The sequence below is a fragment of the Manis javanica genome, chromosome 3 (assembly GCF_040802235.1).
Source record: "Manis javanica isolate MJ-LG chromosome 3, MJ_LKY, whole genome shotgun sequence".
In the NCBI taxonomy this organism is placed as follows: Eukaryota; Metazoa; Chordata; class Mammalia; order Pholidota; family Manidae; genus Manis; species Manis javanica.
Window position 1 is genome coordinate 203,574,592 of NC_133158.1, and position 24,500 is coordinate 203,599,091.

The 24,500-nt window shown below is 36.6% G+C and overlaps 1 protein-coding gene across 4 annotated transcripts in view; it reads right to left on the reverse strand.

The window, feature by feature from the left end:
* Positions 1–24,500, reverse strand: part of SPOCK3 (SPARC (osteonectin), cwcv and kazal like domains proteoglycan 3) — a 399,525-nt gene that overhangs the window by 199,992 nt on the left and 175,033 nt on the right. For all 4 annotated transcript variants that reach the window (XM_073232634.1, XM_073232632.1, XM_073232633.1 and 1 more), the window contains exon 4: positions 14,986–15,100. In XM_073232634.1, the coding sequence (XP_073088735.1) occupies positions 14,986–15,100 (115 nt within the window). The remainder of the gene's footprint in view (positions 1–14,985; positions 15,101–24,500) is intronic.

Sequence of the window (24,500 nt, forward strand, 5' to 3'; positions counted from 1 at the left end):
AATTGTGTGCTCAGCAAAAAAGAATGCGTGCCAAAATATGCTGAGAAACTGTGCATTAGGAAATGGATTATCCAGAAACTTTTGAAAAGGTATATGGAATTACTGTCAGATAAAATGAGTTAACATCTCTAAAACACCTAGAAGAATGCCCCATTTATATAACATACTTTATAAGTATTAAATCATGTGTATCAAAAGACATTAAATTTAATAGGAGAAAAAATGCTGGAACCTCAGTGACCAAGTTCAATGTCCAAGCCTGCCACACCAGCAAATTATGTACATTCTGTGCCTCAGCTTTCCTCATTGATCAAATGGGGATAATAACTACAACTCACTTCCCCTCACACTTTATATTATATTAGTTATACATACATATGCATGTGCATGTGTATATACACACATCCATATACATATGTACACACACATATAATAGAGCTTTCAAAAAAAATAGAGCTATTAATTTTAGTCTGTAATTTAAAATGAGAAATCAAACAATGTTAAATAATTCACTATCTAAAATATCATGACACCTTTCTTAAATGCAATTAATATTTTAAAAAATCATGTAAACTATATACTTTGGGTGATAATGTGTTAGTGTAGGTTTATCAAATGTAAGAAAGGTAACACCATGGTGGCATATGTGGGTAACAGGGGAGACCATTCATGCATAGGGCCTGGGGGCACATGGGAAATTCTATGTACCTTCCACTCAATTTTGCTATAAACCTAAAACTACTTTAAGAATAAACTGCATGGGATTCGGATTAAAGATGGCGGCATGAGAGGAGAGACAGAGGATTCCCCCTAAAACTGGATACAATTAGAAAATTTAATTGGTGGAACTAATCCTGAGAGAGCAACAGGAAAGAGGACGGCATCAGACTGCACACACCTGGAGAAAAGAGCAGACCTCAGCGAACGGGTAACATACCAGAGCTGTGGCTCTGTGGGACCCGAGCCTCTCCCCCACCCCAGCTGACCGGCAGGAGGAAGACAAACAGAGCAGGGAGGGAGTGGAAGGCTTGGGACTGCTGAATACCTAGCTCTGGAGATCTGCGCTGGGAGCACAAACCTACATTTCATGGTGCTTTCATGAGACTCGCATGACTACCGGGTTGGAAAGTTAATACAGGCAGAGTTCCGGGGGAGACTGGGATCCTGGCTGCTTGTGGAAAGCAGGGATCCATATCCAGGTGCTCTGGGACAAAAACATAACTGTGTGACTGGCCCACTGGCTCAGACAGTGGAGACAGGCACAGGAGCCAGGAGGTGGGGAACAGCTCTTTCCTACCCCCAGTACCATTCCCCTGCAACCCCCGACATTGCTTCAGGGGCTCAGCAGCTCCAGAACAGAGCTTCTGGACACTAGAGGGCACCACATACAAACATGAAACGCCAAAGGAACCTTGTCCAGAGTAAAATTGTTAATACAACTCCCGAGAAAGATTTAAATGATATGGACCCCGTGACTCTTCCTCAAAGGGAGTTCAAAATAAAAATAATCAGCATCCTAATGGAGGTACGGAAAGACATCCAAGAACTCAGGAATGAATTCAGGTCAGAGATCCAATCATTAAAGAACACTATGGAGGGTATTAAAAGCAGGTTGGATACGGTGGAGGAGACAATAAATGAAATAGAAACTAGAGAAGAGGAATACAAAGAAGCTGAGGCACAGAGAGAAAAAAGGGATCTCTAAAAATGAAAGAATATTGAGAGAACTGTGTGACCAATCCAAGCGGAACAATATTTGCATTATAGGGATACCAGAAGAAGAAGAGAGAGAGAAATGGTTAGAAAGTGTCTTTGAGGAGGTAGTTGCTGAAAACTTCCCCAATCTGGGGAAGGAGATAGTCTCTCAGGCCACAGAGATCCACAGATCTCCCAGCACAAGGGACCCAAGGAAGACAACACCAAGACACATAGTAATTAAAATGGGAAAGATCAAGGATAAGGACAAACTGTTAAAAGCAGCCAGAGGCAGAAATAAGATCACATACAAAGGAAAGCCCATCAGGCTAACAGACTTCTCAGCAGAAACCTTACAGGCCAGAAGGGAGTGGCATGATGTACTTAATGTCATGAAGCAGAAGAGCCTGGAACCAAGATTACTTTATTTGGCAAGATAATCATTTAAATTTGAAGGAGGGATTGAACAATTTCCAGATAAGCAAAAGCTGAAAGAGTTTACCTCCCACAAACCATGTCTGCAGTCTATTTTGGAGGGACTGCTATAGATGGAAGTGTTCCGAGGTTTGGACAGCTGTCACCAGAGGTAGTAAAATCACAGTAGGGAGAGTGGAGAAGCTGATTGCGAGGAAAATGCAAAATTAAATTGACTATCCCCATAGTCAATCAAGGGATAGAGAAAAAGTATAGAATTTGATACCTAATATATAAAGAATGAAGGAGGAAGAAAAAGGAGGAGAAACAGAAAAGAACTTTTAGATTGTGTTTGTAACAGCACGTAGGTGAGTTAAGTTAGACTCTTAGATAGTAAGGAAAGTAAACTGGAACCTTTGGTAACCACGAATCTAAAGCCTGAAATGGCAATAAGTACATACCTATCAATAATCACCATAAATGTAAATGGACCGAATGCACCAATCAAAAGACATACAGTCACAGAATGGATGAAAAACAAGACCCATCTATATGCTGCTTACAAGAGACTCACCTCAAACCCAAAGACATGCACAGACTAAAAGTCAAGGGATGGAAAAAGATATTTCATGCAAACAATAGGGAGAAAAAAGCAGGTGTTGTAGTACTAGTATCAGACAAAATAGACCTCAAAACAAAGAAAGAAACAAGAGATAAAGAAGGACATTACATAATGATAAAGGGCTCAGTCCAACAAGAGGATATAACTATTCTAAATATATATGCACCCAACACAGGAGCACCAATATATGTGAAGCAAATACTAACAGAACTAAAGGAGGAAATAGACTCCAATGAATCCATTTTGGGAGACTTTAACACACCACTCACCCCAAAGGACAGATCCACCAGATAGAAAATAAGTAAGGACACAGAGGCACTGAACAACACACTAGAACAGATGGACCTAATAGACATCTATAGAACTCTACACCCAAAAGCAACAGGATACACATTCTTCTCAAGTGCACATGGAACATTCTCCAGAATAGACCACATACTAGGCCACAAAAAGAGCCTCAGTAAATTCCAAAAGATTGAAATCCTACCAACCAACTTTTCAGACCACAAAGGTATAAAACTAGAAATAAACTGTACAAAGAAAGCAAAAAGGTATGCAAACACATGGAGGCTTAACAACATGCTCCTAAATAATCAATGGATCAATGACCAAATTAAAATGGAGATCCAGCTATATATGGAAACAAAGAACAACAACAACACAAAGCCCCAACTTCTGTGGGATGAAGCAAAAGAGTCTTAAGAGGAAAGTATATAGCAATCCAGGCATATTTAAGGAAGGAAGAACAATCCCAAATGAATGGTCTAATGTCACAATTATCAAAATTGGAAAAAGAAGAACAAATGAGGCCTAAGGTCAGCAGAGGAAGGGACATAATAAAGATCAGAGAAGAAATAAACAAAATTGAGAAGAATAAAACAATAGCAAAAATCAATGGAACCAAGAGCTGGTTCTTTGAGAAAATAAACAAAATAGATAAGACTCTACCCAGACTTATTAAGAGAAAAAGAGAATCATCACACATCAACAGAATCAAAAATGAGAAAGGAAACATCACGATGGACCCAACAGAAATACAAAGAATTATTAGAGACTACTATGAAAACCTATATGCTAAGAAGCTGGAAAACCTAGAAGAAATGGACAACTTCCTAGAAAAATACAACCTTCCAAGACTGACCAAGGAAGAATCACAAAATCTAAATAAGCCAATTACCAGCAAAGAAATTGAAGTGGTAATCAAAAAAATACCCAAGGAAAAAAACCCCTGGGCCAGATGGATTTACTTCGGAATTTTGTCAGACATACAGAGAAGATATAATACCAATTCTCCTTAAAGTTTTCCAAAAAATAGAAGAGGAGGGAATACTCCCAAACTCATTCTATGAAGCCAACATCACCCTAACACCAAAACCAAGCAAAGACCCCACCAAAAAAGAAAATTACAGACCAATATCCCTGATGAATGTAGATGCAAAAATACTCAATAAAATATTAGCAAACCAAATTGAAGAATATATAAAAAGGATCATACACCATGACCAAGTGGGATTCATCCCAGGGATGCAAGGATGGTACAACATTCGAAAATCCATCAACATCATCCACCACATCAACAAAAAGAAAGACAAAAACCACATGATCATCTCCATAGATGCTGAAAAAGCATTCGATAAAATTCAACATCCATTCATGATAAAAACTCTCAGCAAAATGGGTATAGATGGCAAGTACCTCAACATAATAAAGGCCATATACGATAAACCCACAGCCAACATCATACTAAACAGCGAGAAGCTGAAAGCTTTTCCTCTGAGATCAGGAACAAGACAGGGATGCCCACTCTCCCCACTGTTATTTAACATAGTACTGGAGGTCCTAGCCATGGCAATTAGACAAAACAAAGAAATACAAGGAATTCAGATTGGTAAAGAAGAAGTTAAACTGTCACTATTTGCAGATGACATGATATTGTACATAAAAAACCCTAAAGACTCCACTCCAAAACTACTAGAACTGCTATCAGAATACAGCAAAGTTGCAGGATACAAAATTAACACACAGAAATCTGTGGCTTTCCTATACACTTACAATGAGCCAATAGAAATAGAAATCAGGAAAACAATTCCATTCACAGTAGCATCAAAAAGAATAAAATACCTGGGAATAAACCTAACAAAAGAAGTGAAAGACCTATACCCTGAAAACTATAAGACACTCTTAAGAGAAATTAAAGAGGACACTAACAAATGGAAACTCATCCCATGCTCTTGGTTAGGAAGAATTAATATCATCAAAATGGCATACTGCCCAAAGCAATATACAGATTTGATGCCATCCCTATCAAATTACAACAACATTCTTCAATGAACTGGAACAAATAGTTCAAAAATTCATATGGAAACACCAAAGACCCCGTATAGCCCAAGCAATCCTGAGAAAGAAGAATAAAGTGGCAGGGACCTCTCTCCCCAACTTCAAGCTCTACTGCAAAGCCATAGTAATCAAGACAATTTGGTACTGGCACAAGAACAGAGCCACAGACCAGTGGAACAGATTAGAGACTCCAGACATTAACCCAAACATATATGGTCAATTAATATTCGATAAAGGAGCCATGGACATACAATGGGGAAATGACAGTCTCTTCAACAGATGGTGCTGGCAAAACTGGACAGCTACATGTAAGAGAATGAAACTGGACCACTGTCTAACCCCATACACAAAAGTGAATTCAAAATGGATCAAAGACCTGAATGTAAGTCATGAAACCATAAAACTCTTAGAAAAAAACAGGCAAAAATCTCTTGGACATGAACATTAGCGACTTCTTCATGAATATATCTCCCCAGGCAAGGAAAACAAAAGCAAAAATGAACAAGTGGGACTATATCAAGCTGAAAAGCTTTTGTACAGCAAAGGACACCATCAATAGAACAAAAAGGTACCCTACAGTATGGGAGAATATTTTCATAAATGACAGATCCGATAAAGGCTTGACATCCAAAATATATAAAGAGCTCATGCACCTCAACAAACAAAAAAACAAATAATCCAATCTAAAAATGGGCAGAGGAGCTGAACAGTTTTCCAAAGAAGAAACTCAGATGGCCAACAGACACATGAAAAGATGCTCCACATCACTAGTTATCAGAGAAATGCAAATTAAAACCACAATGAGATATCACCTCACACCAGTAAGGATGGCTACCATCCAAAAGACAAACAACAACAAATGTTGGCAAGGTTGTGGAGAAAGGGGAACCCTCCTACACTGCTGGTGGGAATGTAAGTTAGTTCAACCATTGTGGAAAGCAGTATGGAGGTACATCAAAATGCCCAAAACAGATTTACCATTTGACCCAGGAATTCCACTCCTAGGAATTTACCCTAAGAATCTAGCAATCAAGTTTGAGAAAGACAGATGCACCCTTATGTTTATCGCAGCACTATTTACAATAGCCAAGAATTGGAAGCAACCTAAATGTCCATCGATAGATGAATGGATAAAGAAGATGTGGTACATATACACAATGGAATACTACTCAGCCGTAAGAAAAGGGAAAGTCCTACCATTTACAACAACATGGATGGAGCTAGAGGGTATTATGCTCAGTGAAATAAGCCAAGTGGAGAAAGATAAATACCAAATGATTTCACTTATCTGTGGAGTATAAGAACAAGAGAAAAACTAAAGGAACAAAACAGCAGCAGAATCACAGAACCCAAGAATGGACTAACAGTTACCAAAGGGAAAGGGACTGGGGAGAATGGGAGAGTAGGAAGGGATAAGGGCGGGGAAGAAGAAAGAGGGGGTATAATGATTAGCATGTATAATGTGGGAGGGGGGAAAGGGGAGGGCTGTGCAACACAGAGAAGACAAGTAGTGATTCTACAGCATCTTACTATGCTGATGGACAGTGACTGTAATGGGGTTTGTGGGGGGGACTTGGGGTAGGGGAGAGCCTAGTAAACATAATGTTCTTCATGTAATTGTAGATTAATGATAACAAAACATAAAAATAAAAAATAAATAAACTGCATGAAAAAAAGTATTGTAAACTTCTATATAATAACTAAGAGAGATTTATGGAGAGCTAGGTACTTAAAATATGATAAAAATATCTGTCCATAAACATATGAACAATTATATATTCAAAAACATATAATTCATTACTGATAAAAAATTTGCATATAAAAAGATAGGTATTATTTCAATCCTAAATCTGTCCTTCTTTCCATCCTTCTTTTAAACTATCCCTCTTCATCTATCTATCTATCTATCTATATCTATCTATCTACCATCTTTCTGTCTACCATTATTTTATATAACTAATCACACAGAACACCCAGAAATTTTGAGCTTCAGTTTCTGTTTCTACAAAATGGGTATAAGAATCTTCAGTATAAAACTTTTGGGTTGTTGTAGAAACTAAATCAATTTAAGGCATTTAGGAAAAGACTGCAATAAATGCTAGATTTCACTCTCCCTAAAGACAATATCAGTACATTTATATACCATAAAGGCTAACTCTTGCATAAGTATAAGAAGCATTATTTTTAGATACTTATAAATTCAATTCAATTCAACAAACATTTTTGGGACTGTACTATAACTTTGGACCTTTAATTGAATCTTCCCATCATAAATATTTCAACATTACAGCAATGGAAATATAAATACCATCATGCATTTAACAATTATGTAAAAAAATTCAGATCTTCTTTTAAATATGGCTATCACAATTATGAATTCTATAAGTGCACAGTTAAAATAGAGAAGTTTTAGGGCTCACCTTCTTTTGATACGTATTTTTAATAAATAGTATTTTTAATTGGTTTCATCATTCTTTTAAATAATCCTTTCTTAGGAGACTAAAAACATTTCTTTATTGATTATTTTATCATCCTTTGGTATAAATGAAGCAAAACTTAACATGGCTAGTTTTATCCTACAAAAGCTCCTTCAGCCCATCTCTCTCTTATTATATCAAATCTTTTTATTTTAAATATCAACAGCATCCATCGATTGGTGCCTGAAACATTGATCTTGAAACAGTGTTAATTATCTGCAGCTGCACAGACAGCAAAGGGAGCATAAAACTTCAGGCTTCTTGCTCACAATACACAGAAACAATGAAACAGAAACCATCATCTGTGACCATCTCCAGAACTTTTCCCCACAGTGACAATACAAATAAGTGGGTCATATTCAAAGCCTGACAAACAGATCATATATTTTAAATTAAACTTTCTAAATAACTAGGTATATTACCATTTTGGAAAAGTGTGCTTTCAAAGTTCTTTCTCATTGTTCACAAAACCATTTGGTTTTAACTGGGGATGATAATGGGAACAGAAAGCCAGAACAGGGACACAGGTATCATGCTTGTTTGAGGCTAATTCTGCACAGAAAGGACATTAGGAGACAAATATCCAATATATGGCTTGGAACATAATGTATATGCTCCTCTAACTTGGAATAGTAGTCAAAGCTAGTAAGCCTCTTAACCAGTCTATTTCTCTGATTTCAGAAGACAACTATTGTTCTTTAAAGCAAAGAGGAAACATTTAGCAATCATTTCTATTATTTAAAAATCTAAGGCAAGGATTTACCAGTTTCTTAAAACCATCTGCTATAGACTCAACTTTCCCTCATATTTCCATATAGCCCTCTCCCTTTTTTACTGGCAATAATTTATGTGTTTGTTCATTCAATAACTTACTTATTTTACTTTTTATTAGTTATAATTAGCATATAACATAAGTTTCAGGTACACAAAATTATAATTTGATACCTGTATACACTTAGAAGTGATCACCACAAGTCTAGACCATCCATCACCATGTAACTGACTCCTTTAACCTATTTCACCCACCCCTAGCCTCCTTCCCTCTGGCAAATATCAATCTGTTAACTCTATCTCTGAGTTTGCTTTTGTATTGTTTTGTTTGTTTGTTTTGGATTTTGTTAGATTCCACATATAAATGAAATCATGTGGTATTTGTCTTTCTCCAAGTGACTTACTTCAGAATAATACCCTTTAGGTTTATCCATGTTGTCAAAAATGGCAAGATTGCATTCTTCTTTATGGCTGAGTAATATTCCATTGTATCATGTATTAGAACCTCTTTATCCATTCATCGATTAAAGGACACTTAGATTGTTGAGTGTTCTAAATAGTGCTGCAATAATTACAGGGGTACCTGTATCTTTCTGTTTTCATATTCTCCAGAAGTGGAACTGCTGGATCATATGTTAGATCTGTTCTGAATTATTTGAGGAATCTCTATTCTGTTTTCCATAATGGCTGCACCAATTTGCATTCCCACCAGAAGAGAACAAGGTACCCTTTCCCCACATTAAAACCAACACTTGTCAATCTCTTGCCTTTTGGATAGTGGCCATTCTGGCTGGTGTAAGGTGTTAACTCATTGCGGTTTTGATTTACATTTCCCTGATGATTAGTGATATGGAGCCTCTTCTCATGTCCCTGATGGCCATCTGTATTTCTTCTTTGGAAAAATGTCTGTTCAGGTCCTGTACCCATTTTTAATCAAGTTGTTTATTTCATTGTACTAGTTCTTCATATATTTTGGTTATTAATCCCTTATCTGCAAATATCTGTCTCATTTAGTAGGCACCTTTTCATTTTGATTATTATTTGCTTCACTGTACAGAAGTTTTTCAACTTGATAGTGTCTCATTTGTTTAATTTGAAAACACATTGCTAAGGCATGTTTTCTTCTAGGAATTTTACGGTTTCAGGTCTCATATTTAAGTCTTTAGATTCATTTTGACTAAATTTTTGGGTATGGTGTAAGACAGCATTCTACTTTCATGCTTTCACATGTTCTGTCCAGTTTTTCCAATATCATTTACTGAGAAAACTGTCCTTTCTCCATTGTATGCTCTTGGTTCCTTTGTCATAAATTAATTGCCCATATATGCGTGGGTTTATTCATTTGCTGGATTATCCCCTTCATCATTAAGTAATGACCTTCTTTGCCATTTATTACAATCTGTGTTTTAAAGTCTGTTTTGTGGAATATGAGCATAACTATACCAGCTTTCTTTTCATTTTCATTGGCCTGGAATATCTTTACCCATCCTTCACATCTAGTCTGTGCCGTTCTTACTTCTAAGGGAGTCTCTTGCAGACAGCACCCAAACGGGTCTTATTTGTTATCCATTTAGCCACTCTACGTATTTGGTTTGGAGAACTTAGTCCATTTACATTAAAGTAATTATTGACAAGCATGTACTTATTGCCATTCTGTCCATTGTCTCCTGGCTGTTTTTGTTCTTCCTCGCCATTCCTGTCTTCTCTTTCTTTTTTCCCTGTGGTTTGATGGCTTTCATTGGAGTTAAGTTTAACTTTCTTTCTCATTATCTTTTGTGCATTAACAAGTTTTTGCTTTGTGGTTACCTTGAGGTTCATATATAACATCCTGTGTATATATCAGTCAATTTTAAGTTGAAGGGAATTTAAATTTGAATACATTACAAAAGTACATTTTTACTCCCTCTCTCCATGTTCTATATTTTTTGTTGTCAGATTTTACATCTTTTTATTTTATGTATCCCTTACCTTTTTGTGGTTTTAGTTAATTTAACTTTTGTCTTTTTACCTTCATATTTACTATATATTTACTTTTCCCAATGTGATTTTTACTTTGTTATCTTTTCTCATTATTCATTAGTGCCATTTATTTCCAGCTTAAAGAAGTCCATTTAACAATTCTTGTAAGCCTGATTTAAAGGTGATAAACTCCTCTAGTTTTTGCTTATGTGGAAAACTCTTCATTTCCCCTTCACTTCTGAATGACAACCTCGCATGGTATAAAATTTCTGGTTCCAAGTTTTCTTTCAGCATGCTGAATATGTCATGTCACTCCCATCTGGCCTGCAAAGTTTCTGCTGAAAAATCTGCTGAAAGCTTTATGGGGTTTCTCTTCTATGTATCAAGTTGATTTTCTCTTGAATCTTTTAAGATATTCTTTCACTTTTGCCATTTTAACTATAATGTGCCTTGGTATGGCTCTCTTTGGATTCATCTTCTTTGGATCTCTCTGGGCTTCCTGGACCTGGATGTCTGTGTTTTACCCCTAACTGGGGAAGTTTTCAGCCATTAAGTGTTCAAACATGTTTTTGGCACTTCCTCTCTCTCTACTTTCGGGTCCCTATAAAGTGAATGTTAGTATATTTGTTGTCTCAAAAGTCTCTTAAGGTATCTTAACTACTTTGAATTTTTTCTCTGCTCTGTGTGAGTTTCACTGCTTTGTCTTCCAGCTCACTGATGCATTCTTCTGCCCCATCCAGTCTGTGGAATCCCTCCCGTGTATTTTTCTGTTCAGTTATTGTGTTCTGTAACTCTGTAACTTTTCTTTGGTCATTCTTTTATTTTGTATGTCTTTGTTGCAGTTCTCCCTGAGTTCATCCATTCTTCTCTCAAGTCCAATGAACATCTGTATGACCAGTACATGGAATTCTTTATTAGGTAAATTGCTTATCTGTTTCATTAAAGATTTTTCCTGATGTTTTTTTCTTGTTCTTTCATTTGGAAAATATTCCTGTTTCCTCACTTTTGCCTTACTCTCTGGATTTGCTTCTGCATATTAGGCAAAGCAGCTCTCTCTCTCTCTCAGTCTTGAGTCACCTGTGCAGGAGATGTTCCCTGAGGCTCATAAGTGCTGACCTCCTGGGCCACCAGAGCTAGGTACTCAAAGGGCACATTCCCTGCATGAGCTTTGCACCCCTGCCTGCTGTGGTAGTGCATGGCTGTGGTGCAGGGATGAGCAAATGTTACTCCATGGGGTATATCTCTGGTGCTAACATGCTAGAGGGGAAGCTTCAAAAGGGTATGACCCCCAGCACTGGTATTATATTAGAATGTGATGCCCACCAGTGTCTCCATTCCCAGAAAGAGTCCCAACAAATTCCTGCCTCTCTTGCTGTCACTTTCAGATTAGTGAGTCTGCACATGAGCCCTGTAAAGGCAGATTACCCATTCCTTATGGTTCTATATTTTCTTAAGTGTAATCACCATTGTTTTTCAAAGTCAGGTATTTTGGGGGTTGGTCTCACCTATCCAGAATCTAGGAATTCAGTGGGATTTTTCATATCCCTCCTGTTTATGGTTCACCATGCCTGGGGTGAGGTTTTTCTTGGCAAGACCATGTCTTTATCTATTTTGATGCTGCCCTCCTTGTTGTGGAAGCATTGTTAATCCTTTTTCAGGTCTTTTGCACAGAAAATTATTTCATATGTACTTGTAAATCTGCTGAGTCCATGAGTAGGTGAGTCCAGGATCTTCTTGTGATGAAGATCTTGAACTCCTCTCTGTCATTAATTTATTTTAAAATGTTTGTTGATTGACTCCTATGACCTTCCCAAACCATCTTCAAAAAATAAGCATAAGACACACAGAAGACACCTTTCTGACTTAAATTATCTGGATTGACCAATTCAGTTGATCAAATTACTTAATGTATTTCTCTAAATGTTCTACAAATAAACTATTCACATAAACAAAATAACTCTTCACTGAAAATATATACTAGCTAGTATGTCAGGTTCTAAGAACAAAGTGATAAGTGGTATAGACTCTATCTATATGAAACTTCCCACCAATTGAAGAAGATTGATTTTAAATAGTTTATTACACATGTGGTGAATATTATAAGATGAGAAGTTCAGGGACTAAGGTAATGGAAAATGGGTGTGTTTCTAGTTTGGGGAGTGGGATACTTGAGAGGACCTCTTTGAAAACCAGGATTCCCCTGCAAAACAAACAAGTTTCATTTCTTCTCATGAAAAGAAAGAGAGAGAAAAAAAAAGTTGTTCTTTTAAATGGAAAAAATTAGGAATTTCTAATCCACAGTATGTAAAGAGCCAAAATTGATTAATTAAGCCCTTTTCCTCGTTTTCTCTACCTCCTTCCCCAAATACATACAAACCCCCAAATTTAAGACCTATGTTATTTACATTAGCCACCTTTATTGAACAAACAGCTTGCCGAATGCTCCTTCCCTAAGCGTTGTATAAACATTCATTATGCGCTGATCTCCTCAAAGCAAATAAAGCATACCAAATATTAATCTTAATGTCAATTCTTCAGAAACCAGTTATTTATTTATTGACTACAGTGTGTATTGAGTGCAAATTTTAAAATAGCCTCTGTGAGAAATAGAGCAGGACTAAATATTATTTACATAAAATCTTGGTAGCCACCATCACAGTCTCCCCCCATGCCCCAAACTCCACTACCCCAGAGGCAAAGCTGGCCATTGTCCCTATTCACAGTGTTTCACCATTTATATAAAGAACACACAATATGTGTTTCTGAGAGTCTTCATCATGTTAAGAAAGTTTATTTTAATCAGTAGTTAAGTCTTTGTTTTATAATAAGTTAAAGAAGCAGTGAGACAACACACTTGTAAAGAACACAGACTTTGGTGTCAATATAGACTGGAATCAATGCTCTGAAATTCCTAGCTTTGTGATATGGTCAGTTACTTTCACCTCTCCTGGCTTCAGCATTCAGCAATGCTGAAAGAAGATGCATGACATTAGCTATGATGTCTTCAGTTGCTCTTTGGTCTGGGTTTGGGGGCCAGGAGGTGAAATGGCAGACAAGACTTTTCAGATCTTTTAAATGTGTGTAGATGGAAACCTTTCTCAGGGTCTCTGAAATTTGTGACAAAATAATTTTTGCTTTTATATGAGATGAATTGGCTCAGTCTTGCAACTTGGGTGAGGGAATCACGCGATAGTTCATTTCAACACCACCTTCCTATTGATTCCTCATGAAAGTCTGCTCTCCCATTTCTCCCCATACCTCCATTTGCATACTAATATTTTAAATGTTTGGTGACAAATTAATAGGAATGCCAAGAAATTCAAAAGCTTTTTGGAAGCCTAATGAAATAGACATAAAAATAAAGTTCTGACCTACAGTTTTGCTACTCCTTTGTAAATCTAACATTGAGGACTGACTGGGTGGGGTCACTGACAGCTGCACATCTACACTCAGAGCCTGCCGCAGCATGCTGACATAAACCAAAGCTACTTCCTAGATGTATTTTCCACTCTACACCCATCTGGTTTTCTCTTTAGCAAGTACATATCTGTATGTCAGATTCTTTGCCCTACATGGACTCATGCCCAAACTGTCTACTGTGGTTGCATGCACTGGCCTTGGTATTTGACATCTGCTACTGTAGGTTCAGCATTATGCAATAAAGTCTTCCTCTGGACCACTCAGCATGTGGTAAAGAGTTTTCTGCATATGTGCCTCCATATTAATAAGGGACATCCAAGGAAACGTACACTTTGCTGTTTCCTAGAAATGTTACTTATGTTCTTATTCTCTGTCTACTGGTGTGTTTGAATAATAGAATTTAGATATAAGTACACTGAAGCCAAACTCCAGTTGCTCTCTGAACATAACCCAAATAGTGAAATTCATTTGCTCATGTAATGTAAACACAAAGCATGAATTTGGCCCACTATCAGAGAAGACTGTTCTCATAAAGAGAATTCCTTTGGACGTATTAAAGAGAATGGATGCATCCACTCGCCTCAGTCAGTTACCCAGTGATGTCACATTCGCTCATGGCAGGTCTCAGTCCTTAAGACTCAGAGCGAAATGACAAGGCAATTTCTAAATTACCAATGCTTCTCAAAACAGAGCCTACTGCACAGAAGCAGGGGTGATCATCATAAAAGATACTTGAAGCCTGTTCGGCTCTTCTTGGAATTTCATGTCAGCCTCCAGGAAACAGACTACAAGGGCTCCACTGGTAGGCGTCCTTCCCGACAGGAAGGCATCCTGAAGTACTTCAGACCCCTGTCTCCATTTTGTAACATTTCATCCTTTTTTTATGAACACCAATCATTATTATTTATTTTTCTGGCCCTTTAACTCTGTTTTTAATTTTCCCCTGAGGAAACTAGGATGTTTCCATAGACATAAGCAAAAATATTTAGAGGGTAACAAAGCTGTGACTTGTTCCTTAATCTTGAAGAAATGTAAAATGTAACACTTTAACTCAATCTTCACAAAGTCCTCTTTATTTAATAATGTATACCTAAATTCTATAATCCATAGGGTTTCTAATGGATAACAATATTTAACCCAAGTGAATCAATTGGGTTACCTAAGCTTCTGAAACTATTTCAACAAAGCTCTGGGTAAAAGCTCAGCAGACATTGCCCAATATTTATACTATGCAGTGATTCACGGCAAGGAGCAACATTCAGTTGTAGGACGTCAGCCACTGGTGTTTACCTGTGTGTGAGCCTCCGATGACTAACGCAGACTGCAGTCTGAGAATCTTGCGCGACGCATACTTTGTGGCGACTACATTTCATCTTTAAGCATGGATCTTTAGATGGATCTAAAACTTAAGAAAAGAGAGAATGTACAGACAATATTAAGATAAGTTTCTGTAAAATGGACATATTTAGTGCCATCAAACACAATTTAATCAAGGAATTTATATAACATTTTAGTCGCAAATGGTCTTCACGTCCTTCTTCTATAAGGGATACTTCTGTTCCTACCCACATAACTCAAAGAGTTTTGTCTCACCCACTCTATTCAGAAGCTACAATACACACACCTCTATGAACAAACAATATGTAATCAAAACAGAAACTTTAAGAACAAAACATCCAACAGTTGCTACTGCCTTCCAAGCAGTAAAGGTGGAGAAATAATACTTCTGTCAGTGGAGAATTATAACTTATACTTCTGCTTTCACCAGATAGATACAGGTGGCAGAAGAAAGGATGAAACCAAAAAGATGTTAGTGAGCATTACCGAGTCTTTGGATAGCCCAGACAAGACAACCGCTGTACTAGGGGTTGACTGCGTGCAGCACGGGAAGAACTGAGATGTTGCATTTGCATATTTAAATTGCTTATGCCTGACATTTGACCCCCTATTTCTGTAAACAAAACCTGTTTTGGTGGCTGCCAACAGAAAGACTGTGATTTTTTAAAGGACAGTTTTATTGAGATGCAATTCATATATTATATAATTCATTTTTTAATGTTTAAATTCAACAGTTTTCAGAGCATTCACAGTTGTGAAAGTCTTATTATAATCAATTTTGAACATTATCACTTCAAAAAAGAAATACCTATCCCTATAGCTATCACACCTTTTTTCAACTCACTCACAGCCACTAGGACTAGGTACCCACTAATCTAACTTCTGTCTCTATAGATTTTCTATTCTGGATACTTCATATACACCATTCAATACGTATTTTTTGTGACTGGCTTCCCTCATTTGGAGAAATGTTTTCAAGGTCCAACCATGTTGTAGCACACATCACTATTCCATTCCTTTATATTGATGAGTATCCTTCCATTGTATGGACATGTCACAGTTCATCCATTCATTGTGGAAAGTTTCATTGTTCCCACCTTTTGTTTATTATGAATAATGCTGCTGTTGATAATCACTATTGGTGATGGTTTAGTGATATTCTGTTGTGATTTATTGTGTGTGGAAAGCCAGAGAGGGATTTGGTACAAATGAGGAAAAGGCACAATGTCTAGTTTGGGTACATGCCAAAATTGAGAAAGAGCCCATGGAAGATGGTGAACTGAGAGTGAAGTTCTAGTGCAGGAAAGTGGAGCCTGGGGACTATGAGAATATACCTGTGGAATACGCAGACATAAATGGGAGGGTCCTAGGCTTTTCAATGGACATAGAATGTGTATTTGAGCCAATTTTTTGTAGATCTTAAACCTAGGATAAACCAGAGCTATCATCTGGTTTACAAATCAAATGTATCTTTATGAATGTGTTAAGTCAGATATTTTTAGCCAATAATTAATGAGTATATTTTAATAATCAATGAATTCAATAAAATATACATATAAAGTACATATAAATTTCTATAAAAATGCAATGTGTGTTTTTTCAAAACTCTTATTTAACATTTTAAATAAGCATGTGATTTACAATAAATATTAACATATATAGTTGATAAAATGTTAACTAATGTATCTTATGTTATACCATAATAAAATGTTCAGTATATTAAATGCATCTATTTGGAACACAAATATTTCAATTTCCTCCATATTAAGGAAAAAAAATTTTGACAAGCACTGATTATATATATCAACTCTTAATTATACATAATGCAACTCTTATATATAGCATCTCTTAATATATTTACTATAGCTTCTTATAATTCTCTTAGGTAGCTTCAAAGTTAAAATGAGCAGCTGTATTATTGTATTCTCCAAAAAATGTTGAATATACTTTGTTTGCTATGCAAATGCAAATTACTAGAACATTCTCAGTTAAGCTATCACAGTTTAAATTGCCCTTAATTTAAAAACTATCTCATTGAACTATTGCACATTAGAACTATATGACATCTTGGAGGACCACATATAAAGAAAAACATTCAGTAACTTAAAAGGCATTTAAAATGTTTTGACCTATTTCTAATCCTTATTCCATTTTTATTTTTAATCATTAAAATCACTTTAAATATTAATTAAAATTAAGGAATTCTGCATTTTTGTATGTATCTTTGTATGTATTAATATATGTACCATATATTCCTATGCCACATACTTATAAATAAATTTAATCTCAGACATGTTATTCTGAAAAGGGAGTGTTTTCTCTTTAAATAAAAGACTACTGTACATATAAAACTATCATGGTTAATCTAATCTAATTACCTTTTGAATGCAGAAAGTTAGTAGTCATTTTCAGTCTTTTCTTCCAGTTTTCTTTACCTTACACAATCTACACTAGATAATTTTTAAAAGTTCCACGACACCTCTGACATTCCTTAGTAAATCAGAACTCAAATTTGTGTACAGCAAGAAAATTATCAGAACAAATATAACACAAGAAAGTATATTTAATGAATGTTTTGCATGAAATTCTACATAAATTATCAATTTAAAAAGTAGCATCCACCAGGAGATGAAAAATACAATAGAAAATAAATGAAAGAATCAGATACATAGGACCTACAATAAAGAACATTTTCTGCACATGTGATTTCAACCATCTGTATTTTTTAGTACAACTCACATTGTTGACAACTTAAAAACTATAAAACATCACACACTGTAAATACAGATGCCTAAGATTTTATCCTTGAAATCACAACAATAACACAACCATCTTCCTCTTGGCTGAAGCCCATGAATTAGAATCAATTTTGCATCTTAAAAGAAGCCTGGCATATTTTCACCACCTCCCTCTGTTGCTATTCGCTCCTTTCCCTCATTTCCAAATTAACATGGCCTCTTCTGTTCTGCATGGTTGCATTTCATTTCGTCTCAAGCATCCGGTACAGTCACTCCAGGAAAGTCTCAGCTGGAGTGTTTGGGTTCACATGGCCATGCATTCTCTTTCCAGCCTTTCAGAATCTTTCTGATTGATGTGAACTAACGGTGGGACCTAACTCATACTGTTTTTGTTTTGTTCTGTTTTGATTCAGAAAAAGCAGTCTGAATTTCAAACAACTGCCTTATAATTTAACTTTTGCACTCCATTTGGGATGTAGGATTTCCCTCATTCTTTCCCCAGAATCCTTGTGGTTTATAGTCCATAGTTCCCCACTTACTGCCAGACCGGGATTATCTAAGAAATACTCAGCCTGACCCAGGGGCCAGTGGCGAAAGTCTCTGAGCCAGCAGGGGTGATGACAGTAGGAAGCAGATTTGAGTGTCAACTACTAGGTCAGAAGAAGATATCTCATTCTTGGAGAGAAGTCGCAATATAAGGGGAACTGAATGTTAAGGATGTGGGATAGGAAAACAAACACAGATCTTGATGAAAGGTTCTGACTGCCCATTGGAGCCAAGGAATCGTCACTAGTTTCATATTTAGTGCAAGCGATCTTGAAAGGAGAGGCCTATAGCAGCATCATGGAGGTGCAGAAATAGGTATTGTTATTAGTATCAGGGACTGAAATAAAGATTAATAGAGAAGACTGGAACACAGTGTTTGTCCACAAGCAGCCTAGATATTCAAAAATTAAATCCTAATGGTACTAGACTAAAGCATTTTTAAATTATGCTGTGTAATATTTTTGGTAGAGTTAATGATGAGCCAGTTACCTAAGCTCAGCCAATAGCAGAGAAAGGATTTCTTAGACACTTGTCAAATGTAATATAAACTTAACCTTTCCAATACTGATTCTGATTTTTCAATGCAGTACAAATTAGTAATCTCTAAGTAGCCTATTAGGTTTGTCTATAAAATATAGAATTTGGAATAGATGATCTTCAAATTCATATTTTGCTCTGAAAATGGATTATTGCATTTTATCCTATATTTTGGCACCAGATAGCCTATATGGAATGGACTCTGGCTTGAACCTTTTACAGGAAGAGAGATACATAAATCAACAATTAGAATATATGTATAATGGTGAGTGGGGGACAATTAGAATGAGTAAAACCTCAGGCAGGTTCTGAAGCACATACAGCAAATCAAATGAAAGGAGACTCCCATACGTATAAGGAGACAGTGTGAATGGGACAAAAGGATTAAAAGGATGCGTTGTTCCTGGAAAGACAGGAAGTTCAGTATCAATGAAATATAAAATGTGCATGCTGCCTGCAAGTGTTGTGAAGGAGAAAAAACAAGAAAAAAAAACACTGAAGAGGCAGATGGAAGCTTTCTCATTTGTGGAGTGTCACCAGGCAGGTAATATCAAGCAACTGAAAGATTTTAGTTTGAAAGACAGCATCATTAGGTCTGTGTGTATGGTAAAAATGTCACTCACAAAAATTTGGCTATGCTTTAAACAATGGTTGATCAAGACAGAGAAACTAACTAAATGCTCAGGAGAGAAAGGATAAACATCTGATCTAAAAGAACTGAGTATGAAGAGGGTCAGGGGGACAGAGACCATAGAACAGAAAATAAAGATGATTTTGAGAGGCTTGGGCTCTAGTTTATTTGAACAGGTAAGAGGAGACAACACCTGAATCAAACGAACAAACTTCCAGTTCTTCTCTTCCACCATTTGTGGATTTTTTCTGATATTATTATTGCTATAACTGATTTTCTTTTGATTAGTATTTGCCTGTCTAACTTTTCCCCCAATTCTGTGATTTTTAATTCTTTATTTTTACATTTTGACAGCACTCTCAAGACCCCTTGGGTGGATTTATAAGTCCAATCTACAATTATCTCCTTTTCTGTTTTATTTATTGTGAGTTTTTTTATGTAATTGGACTCTTATCTACTACATTATTTTGTACTTTCTGTTTTTTTTTTTCTTTTCTTTCCTTGTTCCTGCCTCATAGTGTATTAATTGTACTCTAGGGCCTTAGAACATGTTCACCTTGAATCTTTGCTGTACAAATTCCTCCCTTGCTTTCCATGACATATGCCTCACTTCACCAGCCAACCACTGCAAATTAATTATTTCTTATATTATGTTTACTGCAACAGCTCATTTAAAAATTATCAAATCTACCAGTGTATTTGCCCATCATTGCTTCTTGTGAATAATACTTCCTTTTAGGTTACCTTGTATAATCTCCTTCTATTTGTGAAATGATATCCTTTAGTAGTTCTTTCAGTATGTACAATTTGTGCTATGCCTTTGATACATTTTTCTGAATATCTTTATTTTCCAACCACTTTTAAAGGATAATTTAGCTGTGTCTGGAATTCTTATTGATAATTATCTTTCCTAACCACAGTGAAGATATTATTTCATGTTATTTTGTCATCAGATGCCATCAATTAACATCAACTCTCAGTCTATAGTTCTCTTTGAGCAGTCTTTACTTCCTGAATGTTATGCTATTTTCTGATCACCAAATTTCTGTGTTGTAGAATGTTTATCTCCTACTATTACAGCAAATATATAAACAACTATGACCTTCTCTTTGAATTTCAGTTGGTAACATAAGGATACTTAGGTGATGAAAGAATGCTCCAAAAGTTGGGAAAAATCAAGAAAACAAAGATGAAGTTGGACATTCATCAGGTGATGATTGCCATTGAAACCTAGCTTTCAATTTTGGAAAAACACATCTCCAAATAGTGAAGTCAAAATACATATGAGTATTCAGTGGTAAAATTTCTCCTTAGACCTGTGTGCTCTCACATAAAATAAGGTAACCAGTAACTCAAGCAAGGTCTTAAAAAATTTCATGGCTCAACACTGAAGCCTGAAATAGACTTTGGTTGTTGTTCTAGCAATAGCTCCATCCCCTATAACTCCATGCTATAAAACTATAACAAAATGTGGTTTTCCAGGGAATTCTTTAAAACTTGCCAGATGTTATAATGAAAGGCTATGCAAGTGAGCTGCATAAAAAATAGAGCTGATGCCTGATAGTTAATTAGACTTCTGACAGCCAATTTTGAGGTGCTAAATGTGGCTGCAAGTCTTCGGAGTGGCTTTAATTTCAAACCTTAAAATGCGACTTCAGTTATATAAAACCCATCCTTCCACTCCAAACTGGTCTCCCTACTACAAACACTAAATAAGGAGGTGTACACAATTAGCAGATTTGGATGAAATTGCTGAATTAAATTTGTGGTAAATATATATCAAAATATTATAGTGTTAATTTTGGTAACATCTTTCTTATAAAAGTGTAGGAAAAGCAACCGAAGACTGCACTGATAACTAGGTTACTGAAAAATCTAGATGCTAACATGAGGCAGAATTTTACCCTACTGGTGTTCTACACTAGTTAAAAGATTGATGAAAATTTTAAAATATCATTTCTTCAACTGTTTATCATCCCTTTTCTTTGTCAGTATACCATATTATCTTCCAAATTTCCTAAAGAGTAAACATTTGTAGTATGTTTTCATAAAATAGATGCATTCCAGCAAAACTGATTATGTGTAAAAACCTATTCTTACTGGTTTCCATTTTCTAATCAATTATTTACATATATAAAGATGATATTAAATCTCCAGAATAAGGGCTTATGTTTGTGATTTTCTTTTGAAGAGTAGAGCTAAATATACCTATGATTTGATTAACCCTTACTAAAAGGCTGCCTGAAATACAATCATCAACAAAACCCCATCCTAACACGGCAATGATGGCCTGGCTTACTGAAATAATGTTAACCTGTAGTTCCTCAATGATGTCTCCTATTTATTCTCTATCTTAAAGTCTTCATCTATAAATTGAAGAAATTTGTCTAATTGTAATATAAAGTAACATATTCTGTAGTAACATACTTTAAATTACCTGAGAATTATTAAGTAAAAAAGAAATATTTTAAGAAACACTGTTGAAAAAACTTGATGTGCCTTTGCATGAAGGCGTGTTAAGCCACCTAGAATATTTCCAGTCCAATGGAAAGCATTATTGGCCATTGGAAGATCCACGGGGCAGATCTCTGGCCCACTTTGAGTGACACTCTGCCTTCTGCAGCCCTCTGTGAGGGCACAAAGACTCCACTGACTCTAAACTCCCTATGTCCCAAATAAAGCCTATTCTTCTGTTTTTGCCTATTTAAAAGTAAAAATAATAATTTCCATGTAACCTCTTTCTAAAAAAACAAGGAAGCTAATCCTTAAAAGACCAACACAAGCTTGCAGACACAGACATTTCACCTGTGGAAGCAGTGTCAAGCACTGCTCCCATAGGTAATTTACACACTCCTGCAAGCACACGCACAAGTGGGCATATATAAACAGGGAATCATAGTATGACCATTTTACCTGAGGTGTGAATCAGGAGTCAGTCCCCTTATAGCATCTATTCAATCTGAAGGCCCAAACTAGGCTTCAGGTCTCACTGGAGAAGACTGCAGCCCACTGGATGGCTAAGAAGTCTACCTGGCTGGAGGGGCCGGAGCTGGCCTACAGTCACAGGAAGTCAGGCAGCACTGCACCTATGCCCCCCACGCATCTGGCGTAGGTGTGCTGAGGCTGGGAGGCACAGGCCATGACTGGGACTGGCCAGCAGGCACCCTCAGCATGTGGGCACTCTGAGAGTGGCAGCTGGATCATGGAGGCAGTTGGAGCTCTGGGAGTCCATTCACAAGGACTGTTTTGTCAGAAAATGTCTTGGGAAAAACATTTTCTGGATTCTAATGACAACATCGCTGCTCTTCTGTAAGCACATCAAGGATGAGCCTGCAGGACTCACATCAGGGGCTGTCCTGTAGTATATGTGGGTCTCTTCGAGCCAAATTGTATTGGAGAGAAAAGCTGTTAAACCAGAAAGAATACAGACGGGTCCGAGTAGAGGCAGGAACCCAGGTGATCCAGAATGACCTATAACTTTACAGCCACCACCAGGTGGCACCAAAGAGTAACTCAAATCAAGACAATTTGGAATGGCCCAAACCGTGGGGAGGGAGAAGGGGATTAAGGGAACTATGCATTGCAATCACATTCTAGGTCACTAGGATGGTAGTACAGCACAGAGAATACCAATTAACAACACTATAACATCTTACTACATTGATAGACAGTGACGCCAATGGAGGGGGCGATATCTTAATAATATGGGTGAATGTTGAACCACCGTTTTGTGTATGTGAAACTATCATAAGACCGTATACCAATAAAATTTTAATTTAAAAAATAGGATAATTTATTTTAAAAAAAGACACCAGAATCTGGGTAGTTTAGACAGACTCTGAAGCTAGATTGGTATAATTATGTTTTCTTCCAGGAGATTAAAGATCAGTGGTTCACTACACTCCTCGACTTGAGTATAATTGTACAGCCTCCTTTGCAGAGTGGAATACCTATTTTTTTGGTAATACCTTTAAGCTATCCTCTGAGTGATTTAGTTTTGTTTTGAACCTGAAGCACCTTTGAATATAATGCCCAGATATTCCTACTTTCTCAGTTCTTCTGTCTTTCTAGATTTTGACTTACATTACTTTAGGGGGTATTCAAATCAATTTAACAAAACCTTCTTTTATTCCTTCCTTTGCTCTCAGTTTTGTTAATCACTCTCTATTATCCGTTCATATTTTGCCCAATCTGTCCATGCCTAAACAATGATCCCACTTTTTCCCACAGAGATTTTTCTCAGATCTTTTCACCTACATACATTCTGGAAGAAAGAAAGTCTATGAGTAGCAAGCAGTAGAGGTCTCTACTTCTGTTTCTCTCTGGATGGCAATTTCTTAAAAATGTCAGAGAAGTAGCTGTTTCATGGCTGCATGAGATACTTGTGAGGGGGTATAGAAAGAATTTTTCATAGAATAATTTTTATATGAAAAAAATTGATGGACACGACACTGGGATCTCTAAACTTGTGAACCTGGACCAATGCTACTGAATGTGCTATAGTTGAAATAGTCGTAAATATGCATCATAAACATTATGGTAAAATTTTTTTTAAAAATATCAAATAGGAGGATCACAGGAAGATTGCAGCGTGAGTAGTTCAGAGGAAATCTCCTCCCCAAAACATATATACTTATGAAAATACAATAACTACAACTATTCCTAGAAGAGACACCAGTGGATGCAGTACAACAGCCAAGATACATATACATCTGTGAGAACTAAGCATCACATGAAGGGGGTAAGACACAAGCCTCGGCCAGGTGGGACTCAAAGGCTCCCCCACCTCAAAACCCAGCAGGAAGAAAGGAGTCAGAATGGGGAGAGAGTGAAAGCCCAGGACTATTAAACAACCAGCTCTAGAAATCTGCACACAGAACATAGACACAAGGTGCACAGGGTGCTGAATATTAGAGAAATGGAAAAGCAAAACCTGTGGGCAGGTCCCTGCAACTGACGCACCTGAGACAAAAGAAAAGCGAGTGCTTTCTGCAAGTCTTAAAGAGACAGGGACC